Genomic DNA, 15,075 nt, shown 5'->3' on the forward strand with positions numbered 1-15,075 from the left:
CCGTCTTGGGTGGCCCTTCACGGTTTAGCTCATGGCATCATTGAGGTGCTCAAGCTCCAGCACCACGACAAGGTAACGATCCTTTGCTGAAGTCATGGAAGATAGACCCTTGTAAATTAATCCTGGTTTGATTATATTTGGAAATTCAAGATTCAAAGGAGGGAAAAGAATGCTTCAATTCTAGCTGAATTCAAAGGCATTCAACAAAAGTTTTGTCTATAGACTATAATGAGGAAGTATCAAAACAGCTGCAGCTGCCTCACTTTTTTGAAGCACAGGATGAGTACAGCAAGACATTAATCCTGCCAATCTTCAGTAGAGTTCCTTCAAGGCTTTCACTGTGTTTTTAAGAAAATATTCCTGCATATCTCTTTAAAGGCAGAGATGGCAAAGATGAGGAAACAGCAGCACATCATCTTCTAAACTGCCTAGAAATAAGCCTACAGAGAAGTTGTGCTGAACTATTTAATGTTCTGGGGGGCCATACTTGCATGACAGTAAAGAATGCCCATTTACTTCACCTTGTGGACTGATGGATCTTCACTGCCTCTGATCGCTGGGTTGCTGAAGATATCAAGAGGAACTGGTTGGCAGGACTGACCCTTCATGAGGAGGACTCCTTCCTCACTGGTAGGGCTTGGATACAGTCAGGGTTAAAGTAGTATTGCTTGCTGTCAATACTGTATGTTATTTGTCAGCAGGGATAGCAGAAACAGGCTGACACAGGGAGATGTAAGGCTATGAGAGAGATGCAGGCCATAGAGAAAGAGACCAGCACAGGTAAAGCAAAATTCTTAAGAGCCGCAAACATTTGGGACAGTGCTTGTGTTAGCCTTGCACCCATTTATTTCTTGTTGAGTGAGTTAAACCTGTAACACTTATGCAGAATTTAAAAACAGAATTTGACCCAGGAGAGTATACTGGATTGGTTAACCCTGAGCACATATTAGAGTGCTGAGAGTGGACTCCCAGTTCTAGAACATCAGATATGTCACACTCCACTAGCACGAAAGAGAGCAGAATTAAGGCTTGTGGTTGGCCACATTACGGAAACTGGCAATTGGGAAAGTAAACGAAATTCAAATCAATGTTAGCTTTATCATCCCAAAAGAGCTCTGGCAGGCAGACAGTTTAATGAAGTCATACATGAGATGGCTGGCTATTCATGTCAATGTCAGAGAACCCGTTATACCATCACTCCCCCCTCACTTCCAATATTTTCAACATATGGAAGTGAAATCGCAACACAAAATACTGCCTGCAACGCTCCCAGCAGCAGAAAAGCCACTGGATTTGCAAACCACATCAAAGTGCTGCAGATTGATTGAATTTACTACCTCAAAGTAGGTCCCTGCTTCACCTTGCAAATCCGCCTTGACTGGGTGATTTGACTGAATTCTTGTTGAATCAAACCACCATTTCAGAGTTTTGCCTGGCCATAATGGAGGTCTAAAACAAACTAAAGGCATTTTGATCCACGAACCTTAAAATAGCTTCAGTTACTTTGCAATAGAAATATCAAACATATCTTGTTTAGAAAGCTCATCTGACTTACAAATAACCTTTTTCCATATGATTTACTTCATTCGTAATGATCAAACTTGCATATACATAACAGGATACTATGTAAGGTTTCTCCAGAGGAGAATTCCTCCAAAAGTTGAAACATTCTCGCTTTCAATTCTTATAAAAGTAGAGAGAGAGGGAATCTTTAAAGCAGACATATAGAATTAGAAAAACATTATTTTACAGGGAGGGAGGGAGGGAGGGAGGGAGGGAGGTTGGTTTACCTTTCTGACTGGACTCAATATACTCTCTGGAGACTGAATGTTGACAATAGCTTCTTCTGCTGGCTGTGTCATAGGTGGAATCACATTTCTATCAAGGGGAAGTGCTTTTTGACCTTCTGATTCAACAGAATCTTCACCAATCTTTCATAAAGGAATAATAAGCACAGTTTCATAAATGGCAGCAAGATCACTTATATAAATAAGATTATTTACATTACCCAGATAAAAACAAACAAATGGATAGTTTTCAGGCTTCAGGCTGATTCTGGAGAGCATATATAGTCTATGTTAACCTGCCTGCATTTGGCTGCCTAGAAATCACCAAACTAGATGTTGGTATGCCTTTTTAGCTCTTAATGTCCTTACCCCAGCATTTCGGTGGACACATCACTTCTTAAATGAACAGCATAATTCCTTCAGAATTTCTGAGATGGCCTTTGGCTGCGTATGAGAGAAATTTTTGAGGTTACGGAAACCTAGGAGACCACCAGTTGCTGGGATTCAGCTGAGTGGTGAAAACAGTCCCCAGACTCTATTTTTATCATTCGGTTTGAATTTTTGCTGTTGTTACTTTTGCTTGTCCAATTTTATTATTATTTTAAAGGAATGTAATTTGAGTTTAGGAATGGTAAATCACACTGATTGCCTTTCAGCAGAAAATATATTAATAACTTTTATAAATAAAAAGATTACTCTATCTTAAAGTAACATTTCCTTCTTATTATTCCGCTCTGAGACAGAATCTTCATTCCACTGTTATTTTAAACTAATAAAGTAACAATATGTATCATGAAGAGAAAACCTTTCTTTCACAGAACATTCTCACATCATTTCCCCATGTAATGTGTCTGATTATAAATTTTCCCCAAAACTGCTATTTGCCCTGGAAAAAATACCAGATTTTCTTCCAGAGAAGGACTCATTTCTGGGGAAGATGTGTTTTATCCGGGCTACAGCAGTGGGGAAGCATGGAAAGATAATTCACTCCTATATTATAGACTGGGAACTTGTCAATGGATTCTATTTTAAAAATGTATGATATAACTTTAATTATAGCTGACCCTAAGAAAGACCCCAAGGGAGATACAACCTCATTCTTTTCTTGACCTGTCAGATGCCATGCTCTGCCTTACCATGCCCTACCTTCTGATTTGTTAGCTATTCCCACTCAGGGCTTTGCTCTGGTCTAAGAGCCTGGCCAGCTTAGGCATCCCCAATCTCATCAAGGCCAAAACTGGACAGTTTAATGGGGCTCTGAAAAACATCACAATAATAATCCACTATCCTTTCCTTATTGATGTACTTGATTTGTACCCCACCTTCCTGCTCTGAGAAGGTGGCCCAAAACATTGAAAAAGCAAAAAAAAAAGATATTAAAAAATTAAAAACACAGCTTAAAGGTAACAGTAAAATAAACATTACAGTTATCTAACAATTCTTGGCCTGGAGAAAGAGAAATGCCTTTACAGATTTCCCTAAAAAATGAGAGAATGGGCGCCAAACACAAACCCCGAGAAGCTGCATTCTGTAGCCCCAAAACATATGAAGGAAAGATATCCTGTAACTCTTACAAAAATTTGAAAGGAAAAGCTTAATCTTTCAAACCTAGCTTAGATACCAGTTACCTAATAAACAAATCTACTTGCATTTATTTAAAATAAAATTAGGAGTTATTTCTTAATCTGGACTAATTGTCTTCTCACCCAATCCTCCACCAGCCCTGCTTAAGGTTGAAAGTTCATTAACATTAACAAAGATGCCACCAAAATCAGAAAGAAAATCAAAAGAAAATAAATCTGGTCAGCTCACTTGCTGTACTTCTTCCTGGTTTTGCTGCTGAACCGTGGCTGGCTGCCTGACAATGTAGTTTATCTGGCCAACAATGGTTTGCTGGACATGTTGAGGCTGTTGCTTGGCCTGATTGAGCTGCAGGCTTGGCTGCTGAGCCTGCAGGAGAAGCTCCAAATCTTTCTTCATTTCCTCCAGTTCAAACTGGTGGTGCATGATGTCCAAGCTCTGTTGTATCACTTGTTCGTGAGCCTTCTCATTTGGCCCTGCTGCAGGTGACTGCTGCGGTGAGAGTGGTGGTGGCGGTGGCAATGGATGTTCCTGTTGTGGTGTCTGTGTCTGCTGCTGCTGCTGCTGCTGCTGCTGCTGCTGCTGCTGCAAATTATTCAGCTTCAGCTTCTGGAGGGGACCAACTTGAACTTGCACTGTTGGACTATGCAGAGGAGACTGTGCAGAAAGTTGCTGGGAGTGGCTAGCCTGGCTTTGTTGGCCATCCGGTGATGGAAGGGGATAAACAGGTGGAAGGGCATGGTGTATTGGTTGCTCTTGGGAGTTCTTGCCCAACCTGGTAGCTAGACTATCAGGCTCTTGATGAGATTTCTGTTCAGCACACGACTGCATGGTTTTCAGGACTCGTGGGGCACACCTCTGCTCCCTCTCATGTTGCTGCAAGCTATACTGCACGGGGAAATGCTGGTGGTGTTGCTGCATTTCAGAAGGCTGTCGGAAAGACTGAGGATGGCTCACAGCTTGATGAGGAAGCTGTCCTTTATTCATATGTGGGATATTAAGGCAATGGGCACAGCACATGGGTGTCAGGCAATGGACAGGAGGCTGAAATTGGTGGGGCTGGTTATTGAGTGGGTCGTGCTGTGGTCCTGGAGAATGATGTCCATGGTGATGATACAGAGATGGCTGTATTCCTTGCATACTTCCATAGGTTGGTACCTCTGAATGGTGGCTTGGTCCCCCTTCCATTGACAAATGGCCTAAAAAGAACAAACCAGAAATAATGGAGGACAGCACCAATAATCCCCATTTTAAGAATCTTTATCTAGAATATGACAATTTCATGTTCAATCATTTCTACTGTAAAAGGTGTAGGGAAGACACCCTTCTAAAAGTCTCCCCTGGAAACTTTGCCCACCTGAAACAATAAATATAAGATCAAAGTGTGGTTACTCAGCAGGGAAGCAGCATTGATAAACTAAATCCTGAAAGACATTTCTACTCTAAAAGCCAGCATTGATTGAAAATAACTGTTTGATCCAATTTAGCAGTACACATTTAATTTTTCTATAGGTAAGAGCATGACCAAACTGGCCTATAAGAAAGACCAAATGAAGAATAGGAAAGAGACATGGCAAGGCAAAGTATTACATGGCCAGTACATAAAAAAACTAGCAGGCAAAGCAGATAACAAGAGAAGAGCAGGAAAGTTGAAGAAAGACATCGAGGAGGGGCTAATTCTGACGGCACAAGGCCAAGCCTTAAGAACAAATGCATATAAAGCCAGAATTGAGAAGACAGCAACAGACAGAAAATGCCATCTCTGCAAAGAAGCTGAAGAAACAGTGGACAACCTAGTTAGCTGCTGCAAGAAGATCGCACAAATTGACTACAAACAACAGCATGACAAAGTAGCCACAATGGTGCATTAGAATATCCGCAAGAAATACCACTTGCCTGCAGGCAAAAACTGGTGGGACCACAAAATAGACAAAGAAATAGAAAATGAAGACGCTAAAGTGCTCTGAGACTTTAGAATTCAAACAGACAAGCAACTGCCACACAACACCCCAGTCTTAACAATTGTTGATAAGAAAGACAAAAAAGTCTGGATAGTGGACATTGCAGTACCTGGAGGCAGCAGAATAGAAGAGAAAGAACTGGAGAAAAATCACAAAATACAAAGACCTGCAAATAGAATGACTGTGGCAAAAGAAAGCAAAGATAGTACCAGGAGTAATAGGCACCTTGGGTGCCATTCCAAAACATCTGGAGCACCACTTGAACACCATCAGCTTTGACAAAATCACCATCAGTCAATTGCAAAGGCAGCTTTACTTGGGAGAGCTTACATCCTGCACGATGCTTTTAATATTATTAAACAACAACATCTGCCTATTTATTTATTTTATTTATTTATTTATCTAATTTATCCCAGCCCATCTCCTCCCATTGGAGGCCTCTGGGTGGTTTACAACAAATGATTAAAACCATCAGAATAATAAAATACAATAAAAATACTATAAATAGAAATAAAAATAAAGAATAAAAATCCAAGCGATGAAAGATCTAAAACAGTCCAAGTGTGGGAGGAGTGGTCTATAACAACCATCCCCATGTAACTCTATTCACCTCTCCACCCCAAGCAAGGCAGCAGAACCAGGTCTTCAGACTCCGCCGAAAGGCCAGGAGTAATGGGGCCAATCTCACCTCCGGGGGCAGCATGTTCTACAGGGCGGGAGCTACTGTGGAGAAGGCCCGCTTCCTGGACCCTGCCAGATGAAATTCTTTTACAGATGGGGTCCGTAGCATGCCCTCTCTGCACGATCGGGTGGGACAGGTTGATGTAATGGGGAAGAGGCGGTCCCTCAGGTAACCTGGTCCCATGCCATGTAGGGCTTTAAAGGTAATAACCAACACCTTGAATTGGACCCAGAAGCAAACTAGTACCCAATGCAGCTCGCGCAGCAGTGGTGTTACACGTGCCCTTCTGGGGGCACCAAAAACAGCTCGCGCAGCTGCATTCTGGACCAGCTGAAGCTTCCGGATACTTTTCAAGGGTAGCCCCATGTAGAGCGCATTGCAATAGTCCATCTGAGAGATAACAAGGGCATGAGTGACTGTTCGAAGGGCCTCCTGGTCCAGGAAGGGGCGTAACTGGTGCACAGCACGTAGCTGCACAAAGGCTCTTCTGGCCACGGCTGCCACCTGCTCTTTGAGCAGGAGCCGTGAGTCCAGGAGGACCCCCAAGTTACGCACCGGGTCTATCTGGGGCAGTGCAACCCCATCCAGAACCAGAGATGTTAATGTCCCGGATACAGAAGAAACATTAACCCACAGCCACTCGGTCTTACCAGGGTTCAGTTGAAGCCTGTTGTTCCCCATCCAGGCCCACACAGCCCCCAGACACTCGGAGAGGGTGGTCACGGCATCACTTATTTCACCCGGGATGGAGATATACAATTGAGTATCATCAGCATACTGATGATACCTCATCCCATGGTGACAGATGATCTCACCCGGCGGTTTCATGTAGATGTTAAAAAGGAGAGGGGAGAGTACTGATCCCTGTGGCACCCCACAAAGAAGGGGCCGCGGGGCCGACCTCTCCTCCCCTATCAACACCAACTGGGATTGACCCTGGAGGAAGGAGGTGAACCAGCGTAAGACTACGCTGCCCACCCCCAACTCCCTGAGCCGCCCCAAAAGGATACCATGGTCGATGGTACTGAAAGACCCTGAGAGATCAAGGAGAGCGAGGATGGATGCACTGCCTCCATCCCGCTCCCGCCAGAGATCATCTATAAGTGCGACCAATGCCATTTCCGTCCCATAACCGGGCCTGAAACCTGACTGAAAGGGGTCTAGATAATCTGTTTCCTCCAGGACCCTCTGGAGCTGCAAAGCCACCACTTTCTCAACCACCTTCCCCAAAAAGGGGAGGTGGGAGACTGGACGAAAATTGTCCAGAACAGTAGGGTCTAGCGATGGCTTCTTGAGGAGGGGGTGTACCAACACCTCTTTAAAGGCCACCGGAAACACCCCCTCTCCCAAGGATGTATTAACCATCGCATGGACCCAACCACATGTGACCTCCCGGCCTGCTTTTACTAGCCAGGAGGGACACGGGTCTAGATGGCATGTGGTGGCATTTACTGTCCGTAGGATCCTGTCCACTTCCTCAGGTCCAACAGGATCAAACTGCTCCCAGATAACTGGGTAAGCCTGTTCTCCTGGTATCTCTCCAGACCACGCCTCACGCCTGGAGTCCAACTTGGAGCGGATCTGAGCGATTTTGTCCTGCAGATGCTCAGCAAATTCCTCTGCACGGCCCTGTAGGTGGGTTGCTGAACCCACCTTCCCCAAAAGAGATCGAGTGATCTTAAACAGGGCCGTTGGGCGGCATTCTGCAGACGCAATAAAAGCGGAGAAATATTGACGTTTCGCCGCTTTTATCGCCACAAGGCAGGCCTTAATGGCGGCTTTTACCTGTGTTCGGTCAAATTCAGTCTTTGTCTTCCTCCAGCAGCACTCTAGGCGTCTCTTAGCCCTCTTCAGCACCCTCAGCTCCTCCGTAAACCACGGGGAGTGCTGGGTTCAATGAGACAAGAGAGGCTGCACAGGTGCAATCCTCTCCAAGGCCCCGGCCGCTTCCCTATTCCAGGCTGCAGCTAGGGCCTCCGCTGGACCGTGCAGCAGATCACTGGGTATAACCCCCAGCTCCCTCTGAAACCCTACCGGGTCCATCAGTCACTGGGGGCGGACCAATCGAATGGGTCCTACCTCCCTGCGGAGGGGGGTGGCATAAGAGAATCTCAGGGCCACCAGGGTATGGTCTGACCATGACAATGGGGACAGATCTATCTCTCCCCTCAGATCACATTGCCACTGCTCTGACAAGAAAACCAAGTCTGAGGTATGACCACTGTCTCGAGTCGAGTCCCAAATTATCTGGGACAGGCCCATGGCTGCCATGGTAGCCATGAACTCCCGAGCTGCTTCTGAGGCACGCCCCAGGGATGGCAGATTGAAGTCCCCCAGAACCATAAGCCTGGGGAACTCCATCACCAGCCCCGAGATGGCCTCAAGCAGCTCAGGCACGGAGGTTGCCACGCAGCAGGGAGGTTGGTACAGCAGCACTCCCAACTGTTCTCGGGAACCCAACTTGAAGAACAGGGTCACACAACCAGCCACTTGTGGAGCAGGGGCCCTGAAGGCCACAAGAGACTCTCGGATGACAACAGCCACCCCTCCTCCCCTGCCCTGGGATCTCGGCTGGTGCCATACCGTAAACCCAGCTGGGCACATTTCCGAAAGGGGCACCCCCCCTTCCACGCCCAGCCAGGTCTCAGTAATATATGCCAGGTCTTCCCCCTCCGCAGTGATCAAGTCACATATGAGGGGGGCCTTGTTATTAACTGACCTGGCATTAAGAAGCAGCAGCCGGAAACCAGGGCCCCTATGGATCTGCTGACCAGAGCCTGGGTCTGAGCGCAGAGGGCCGGAACACGCCACCGGTAACAAACACCAGGGGCATCTTCCCCAAAGATGGCCCACCCTCCGGCTCCCGCCATAACGTCCCCTACCCGTCACCACCTCAATAATGAGCCCCGCCATGTTGCCCCCAGTGACTCCTGATCCATTAGCCCCCACACCTGGACCTTGGGAGTCTCTGGCTCTAAGTAGGGCTCCCTCCTTCCATTCATACATCCTTACAGTCAATCTCCCACAGGGTGATGGTAGGCCCTCCGGCGCACCAGCTTCCGCTCTCGGCGCTGTCAGAGCCCAACCGTCACCCCTCCATTCACTATGCCCCCCATCGAACTCTCTCACTGCTCAACAGGGGCACTCATTCATTCTTTACCCACCCCCTGTCTCTCACTCAGGGGGTGAGTGCCGTTTCACACAAACACACTCCCAGACTCCCCCTCTCGTCTCTCACCCTGGGGGAGAGTCTCACTCTGGAGGGCTCTCACAGCTTCCAGCCGCCTCAGGGCTGGTTGGGGGGGATGGGTAACTTTTTTTTAAAAAAACTCCCCGCTCCTCACCCACACGGTCTGCTACCCCAAGGCCAACAACTGGTCACTTCTTCTCCGGTGCAGCCCAGAGTCCACTACTGCACCGTTGGCCCAGTTCGCTGCCGGCTCGGTCCGCCACCGCATCGCTGACCCAGTCTGCCACTGTGCCACCGGCCCGGTCCGCCACTGCAGTGTTCCAGTATTGCAGTGCCAGCCCAGTCTTCTGCCGTGCCACCGGCCGGTCCGCTGCCACCCTGCCCGTCACAGTGCCGGCTTGGTCCGCTGCCGCACCACCAGCGCAGTCCTTTGGGGCCCACCCTTTTGTTAGGGCCCAACCGAGCTCGCCACACCTCACCGCCCAGTCCACTGCTACCACTCCCATCCGCTCCACTCCGGAGGTTCTACACCCCCCAGTTCGTCCAAGGTGGGTGCAGGGGGACCAGGGGGGGGGGATCAGATGCTAAAAAGCTATTAATATAAAGCATCTCCCACCTGACACAGCGACAGGCGTTTGCTCTCGGTTGCCATCTTGGGAAGGAGTTGGTAGGTGGACAAAATTGCCATATCCAGTCTAAACATCTGGCTGACTGTGTGATCAACCATAATAATAATAATAATAATAATAATAATAGGAAATATATTTTATTTCATTGCTGGGAGGATATTGGAATATAAGGGGACAGAAAATTTCCATTCTGCACTAGGTTAGGTTCCTAATTTGCATATAATTCATTGAGTTTTCTGTGGTAAAAGGGGCTGGTTGAAGAAAGGTAGTATTTTGCCATCAGTTCAGCTGATGATCCAGCAATGACAAAGCACTTCTCATATGGAGAAAGTTCATACAAAGACAACTATTTCAGAATACAGATTTGGAAATCCTGTTTTAGCCTTTTATGCAATATTTATCTTGATGCCCAAATGGTCAAAATGAGATAATTCATTCACAACTTTCTGATGTGTTTCAGTTCAACATTTGTGGACCTGTGATACATAAAATATTTCTATTTCCTACTTAAAAACTTCATTCTCTCTTTTCAGTGCCCACTGAAAGAGGAAGAAATATCTTTTAGATATACAGCATGTATTCTTGCCATGTGCCTAATTAGCTTTTTACTGCTCAGAATTAATCTAATGTTATTATGTGCAGCATTTTCTACTGTTATCTCAAATTATAATCTTTATTTATTTTGATATAATTATAAATCCATAAATACACCAATGAAAGCTAACCACCAGCTCTTTCAGTTGCATGATCAAGTCTGCAATCAAGCCACCTGAGCAATCAGGAGAGCTAAAATACTAATTTTGAATCCATACACAAATTTAGCACATACTGAAAGACTTCTAAGTATTTCAGCACGTAAGTAAGGATGGACATTTCACCATGCAAGCAACATGTTTGTCACTCCTTAAGACTGCTCCGGTAATGAAGAATGAATATGGGCGAGATAAGATGATGTAGAAGGATCAGACCGAATTGTCCCCGTTCTCCCAACTGGGCTTTTGACTGTGGCATAGCAATTCACAGAATGTTGTTTTTGTGTGTTGTAATTCTTATGTCATCAAAACAGAAAATCATGTTCCCGAGCCAGGAGCTCAGCAAATCCCTGAAGACACCAGTTTTGGGGAAACCATCAGCAACTCTGTTGTGTCACCCAGCCTGAAAATACAATCTTCTACTCTTCTGCATTTTGTCAGCCAAGCAGGAGACCAGACCACTGAAATGATCAGAGGCTTTTTCATTTTCGATATAGCAACAAGAAGGAAAGAGCTACAGAGTCTCTTGGCTCTGTCAGCCCCTTTAAACCCTCCACTGACCACATAGAACTGCTGGAACAAAGCCCTTTTATTGGGAAATGCCTGGCCTGCAGTTTCTTACAAGTGGCTCTCCTAGGTTTTGCTTGTTCTGACATATCCAAGACTTTTTTGGGTCTGTGAGAAACAATTCTTAGCTGGCTTCCTCACTCCCCAGGCCACAAACACATTGGAGAAAGGCAAACACATCACTCACGTAACACAGAGATATAGAACAGTTCACTCATACAAACACACACACACACACACACAATTTTTCAGTTAAGTAACTCCAAAAATTGTACAATTGTATAATTTTATACTTCTTTTTACCTAAATTGGATAGTTGTTTAGTCCAAAAAGATGGGTCCCATGTGAATCTGACCTTCCAAGGGGGACCCACATCTGTATTACAGTTGGTTTCTAGCAGGCGCTGAATCTGAAAAACAATCTAGTAACAAACCAGAGAATGATAGTTGGATGCAACGAATATATATGCTTTATAATTGGCTGCTTATAGCCTATGACTTGAAATGGGCACCTGGTCCTACATTTCCATTACTGCTCCCATTCACTATGGACTTGCTTACATGTTCAAGTGGAGACTCCTAAGCTATTATGAACTGAAAAGAAAAAAGGAACGAATTCCCTTCACCATAAAATGGTGGGTCCCATCTATCGAACAATGTCATTTTATGGCACCACTTATGCCCACTCCTTTGCAATCACAAGAGTTAATCAAATCAGGATAGGATCAACATGGCTGGCATGAAAAACCATTCCAGAATAATGGTAACAGATCCAGATTGATTATTCTTTTTCTTGGAGGCTTAAAGTTTGAGATTTTAATACATACTCCCCATTTACTTCTGTTGGGACTACTGATCATTTTTATTTCCTTGAAAAAAGCCTTTTAAATGTCTTATTCATAGGACGAATGCACATTTGACCTACCAGGATTACCTTCTCATTTTCTGCTAATTTTATTTCTCTCTCTTCATACTTTTTCACTGATCAGTTCTGAATTATCAATCTGAGCAATTCATATAGCAATCCCTCTGTTCATTTAAAATGTCTAACAATACTTTATATGAGGACACTATCTAAAGTATCTCGGGGTGAGCATTTATCCTTACCAGCTCTTTACTGAAGAGGAATGGAACATTGTTTTTCCTGCATATGGCCCAGCCAAGAAAGTTTTGCACATGTTCAAATTGCCTGTTTAACACCATGATGCCCTGAAGCTGTTGTTCCATTTTATGCTTCCTTTCACTGGTGATCCGCTGTCAAACAAACAAACAAAAAATCCTATTAATATATAGTTTGTTTTGTAAAACAATTACATCTATATTCATAATGAGATATAAAAATCCACAATCTAGATCAGGAGTAGACAACCTTTGCTGAATCAATAGGCACAAATAAAATGGTTGAAGTCTATGCTTGACACTCTCACAAAATGTCTGTCATGGAGGAGTGATTTGTTCACACAACATCTAGGCATGGCCCAGTAGGCATGGCCAGTCACAAAGAACTCATTTTCCAGAAAACAAACTGTTTTGGTAGCTCTCTACCATCTCATGTAGATCCTCAAGAATTCTCTCTATGACTATAGCTTACTTTTGTCTGTGTAGGTGAGCAAGCATCCCATAGAACAGCCAGCCCCCATTTCTATTTTTAAAAAATGCCTATAAGACTTGGATGGGACCTGGAGCCATTCTTGTAAATAAAGTTGTCAATAGGGGCTGATATATTGCTTTCAGCATGCTGGCTAATTTATTTCTAATTAAAAAATCTTTAAAAATTAAGTCAGGTTAGGGTTAAACACTAAAGCTTTAGCCAATAAAGAGCAGTAGAAGTTAGTTTTCATTCATCCTCTTTTTCTTAGAACAGGAACTGCCTTCAGCTATAGGTCTATGTTGACATTATGAATCCCACTGATGGTACAGACATAATAAGAATCCATCTGTGTCTCTCTTCCAAACTCGGTAGTCACCCAGGGTACTGCCAGACTTATCTACAGAACCTAAATGTCCTAACAGCCAGGAACCACGCTGAGACAAGGAACTGGTCTCTAATGTTTTATTGCTTGTACATAACAGGAATCCTAACAAACTGAAGAAGCGTGGGAAAAACCCAGACATATAAACCCCAAAGGTTAAGGCGGTCCCGATCGGTGTCTCTTTGAATGGCTGCCCAATTCCTCAGTGCTACGCATGCGCTTAACAGTCTGGATGGGAGCCCCCTGCTCGCCATCCTTACTCATGACACTAAAGTATCCTTCCAAGTTTTATATTCCCTCAACTAGTGAGTTCATCAAACAACTCAATGCCACAATTAGCTGGCCTCATCTGCCTCCTTATCTTCTTAGCTACAAGAACCATCCTACTTACCTCCAACTGTTCAAGGAGAACATTTGTTCGCTTATTTATTTCACTGATCAGGACCATTTTGGCCATTTTGATCTGGTTTTCCACTTTCCGTTGCAGGTGTTTTGCTTCAAACAATCTGCAGAGGGAGCGTCATTAACAATTTTAGTAATTGTAGTCACGTTTGAGAACATTTGGGAGAAGTCATTTTTATGGAAGTCAAAACTGTGATTATCTAGATTATATGCAGCAGAAACTTGTGCAGAATGAGTTTGTATGTGGATTTATTGCCTTAATTTTTCAGGTTACAGGGTGCATTGATCAACTTAATATTTACTTTTTAGCATTCATGCACTGATAACAATCTAAATGGTACATTTATTGAGCTTAAAGATTTTTTTTTGTCAAAAATGCACAATCGTTTTGCCAATATTAAGCACTGCCTTTTTAAATTTTATTTGCCAGGATTCTTGAGCAACTGTTAAATGTGGAATATTCAATATTTAGTGGTCACACAGAAGTCCTTAACGTTTTATGTAAGGCTATTTAGGTATCTATTTTCACATCTTGAAGAAAACCAGCCTAATGCTCCAGCACTTTTTCCTCTGAAGTGACATTACAGGATATAACTTTATACCCACATAACAAGAATTTAAAAAAATAAACAAACAGGTCATCTAAAAGATGTCATCATATAGGCTATACTGAGAATGTCCTAAGCTATAATAGGTTACTTACTGCCCAGTTAATCACTGTCCACACGAAAATCACACCTCTATAAAAATCTGAAAAATGTTACTAAGGATATCAGATCAAAGAAGGTACCTTAAAAATGTGGCATGCTCAAGGTTGATAATCATATGAGGACTCCCTCACATAGCTGAGGATTACTAGTTGGTGCACCACTGCCGCAGTGCTTTAAATAATAGCATGACTGTGTGATGTCAATCCACAGTGAAGAAGCTATGATATTAAATGGGCAGAGAATTTACAAAGTTGACCGAGGCAGAAGTGCCATATCATTATCTAGGTAGTCACAGGAATTAACTCTTAAAATTAGACATCAATATGTCAGTGGAAGAGGCCCTCAGCAGAATTCTTCTTCTTAGAAAAAAGGGATCTCCTAAGTTACCTGTCTTCAATATGTTTAGCTGAGACTTGCACTAAATTTTTTTTCTCTTCCACCTTACAGGTTATGTTTTCCAGGATAACCCTCTGATTTTGCAGTGCTTCTTGAAGATGCCTGAATCTAGGGAAAAAAAAGAAAAGTCTTGGAAGTTTTTCCTGGGTTTAAAAGCCCAAACAGGATGAATTTCCAGAAAAATCAGTCTCCCTGACAGCCTCCTCCCAAGCTCCATCCCTTCCCAATCTCCATTCCAATCCTTTTATAGGAATTAAACAATGACTCTGTATCCCTCACCACCAACTGCAGAGCAGAGATGGGCAGCATACATCCCTTGGCCTAATTTTAGGCATGTGTGGGGAGCCCAGAGAATGCAGGCAGGAAGAAAAAATGTGGAGGAGGAGCCTCTCCAGTGATTATTTCAGATCTGTGCCTATATCAGTGAGGGCCAGTTTGGTGTGGTG

At 44.1% G+C, this 15,075-nt stretch overlaps 1 protein-coding gene across 1 annotated transcript in view; it reads right to left on the minus strand.

The window, feature by feature from the left end:
* The window catches only part of TRIM66 (tripartite motif containing 66), a 61,668-nt gene that overhangs the window by 35,994 nt on the left and 10,599 nt on the right, over positions 1-15,075 (minus strand). The window contains exons 4-9 of the mRNA XM_063317916.1: positions 14,621-14,737; positions 13,513-13,627; positions 12,256-12,402; positions 11,453-11,570; positions 3,600-4,567; positions 1,791-1,931 (exon numbers count right to left, since the gene is read on the minus strand). Of these exons, the coding sequence (XP_063173986.1) occupies positions 1,791-1,931; positions 3,600-4,567; positions 11,453-11,570; positions 12,256-12,402; positions 13,513-13,627; positions 14,621-14,737 (1,606 nt within the window). The remainder of the gene's footprint in view (positions 1-1,790; positions 1,932-3,599; positions 4,568-11,452; positions 11,571-12,255; positions 12,403-13,512; positions 13,628-14,620; positions 14,738-15,075) is intronic.

This window comes from Candoia aspera, chromosome 1 (genome assembly GCF_035149785.1).
Source record: "Candoia aspera isolate rCanAsp1 chromosome 1, rCanAsp1.hap2, whole genome shotgun sequence".
Lineage (NCBI taxonomy): Eukaryota > Metazoa > Chordata > Lepidosauria > Squamata > Boidae > Candoia > Candoia aspera.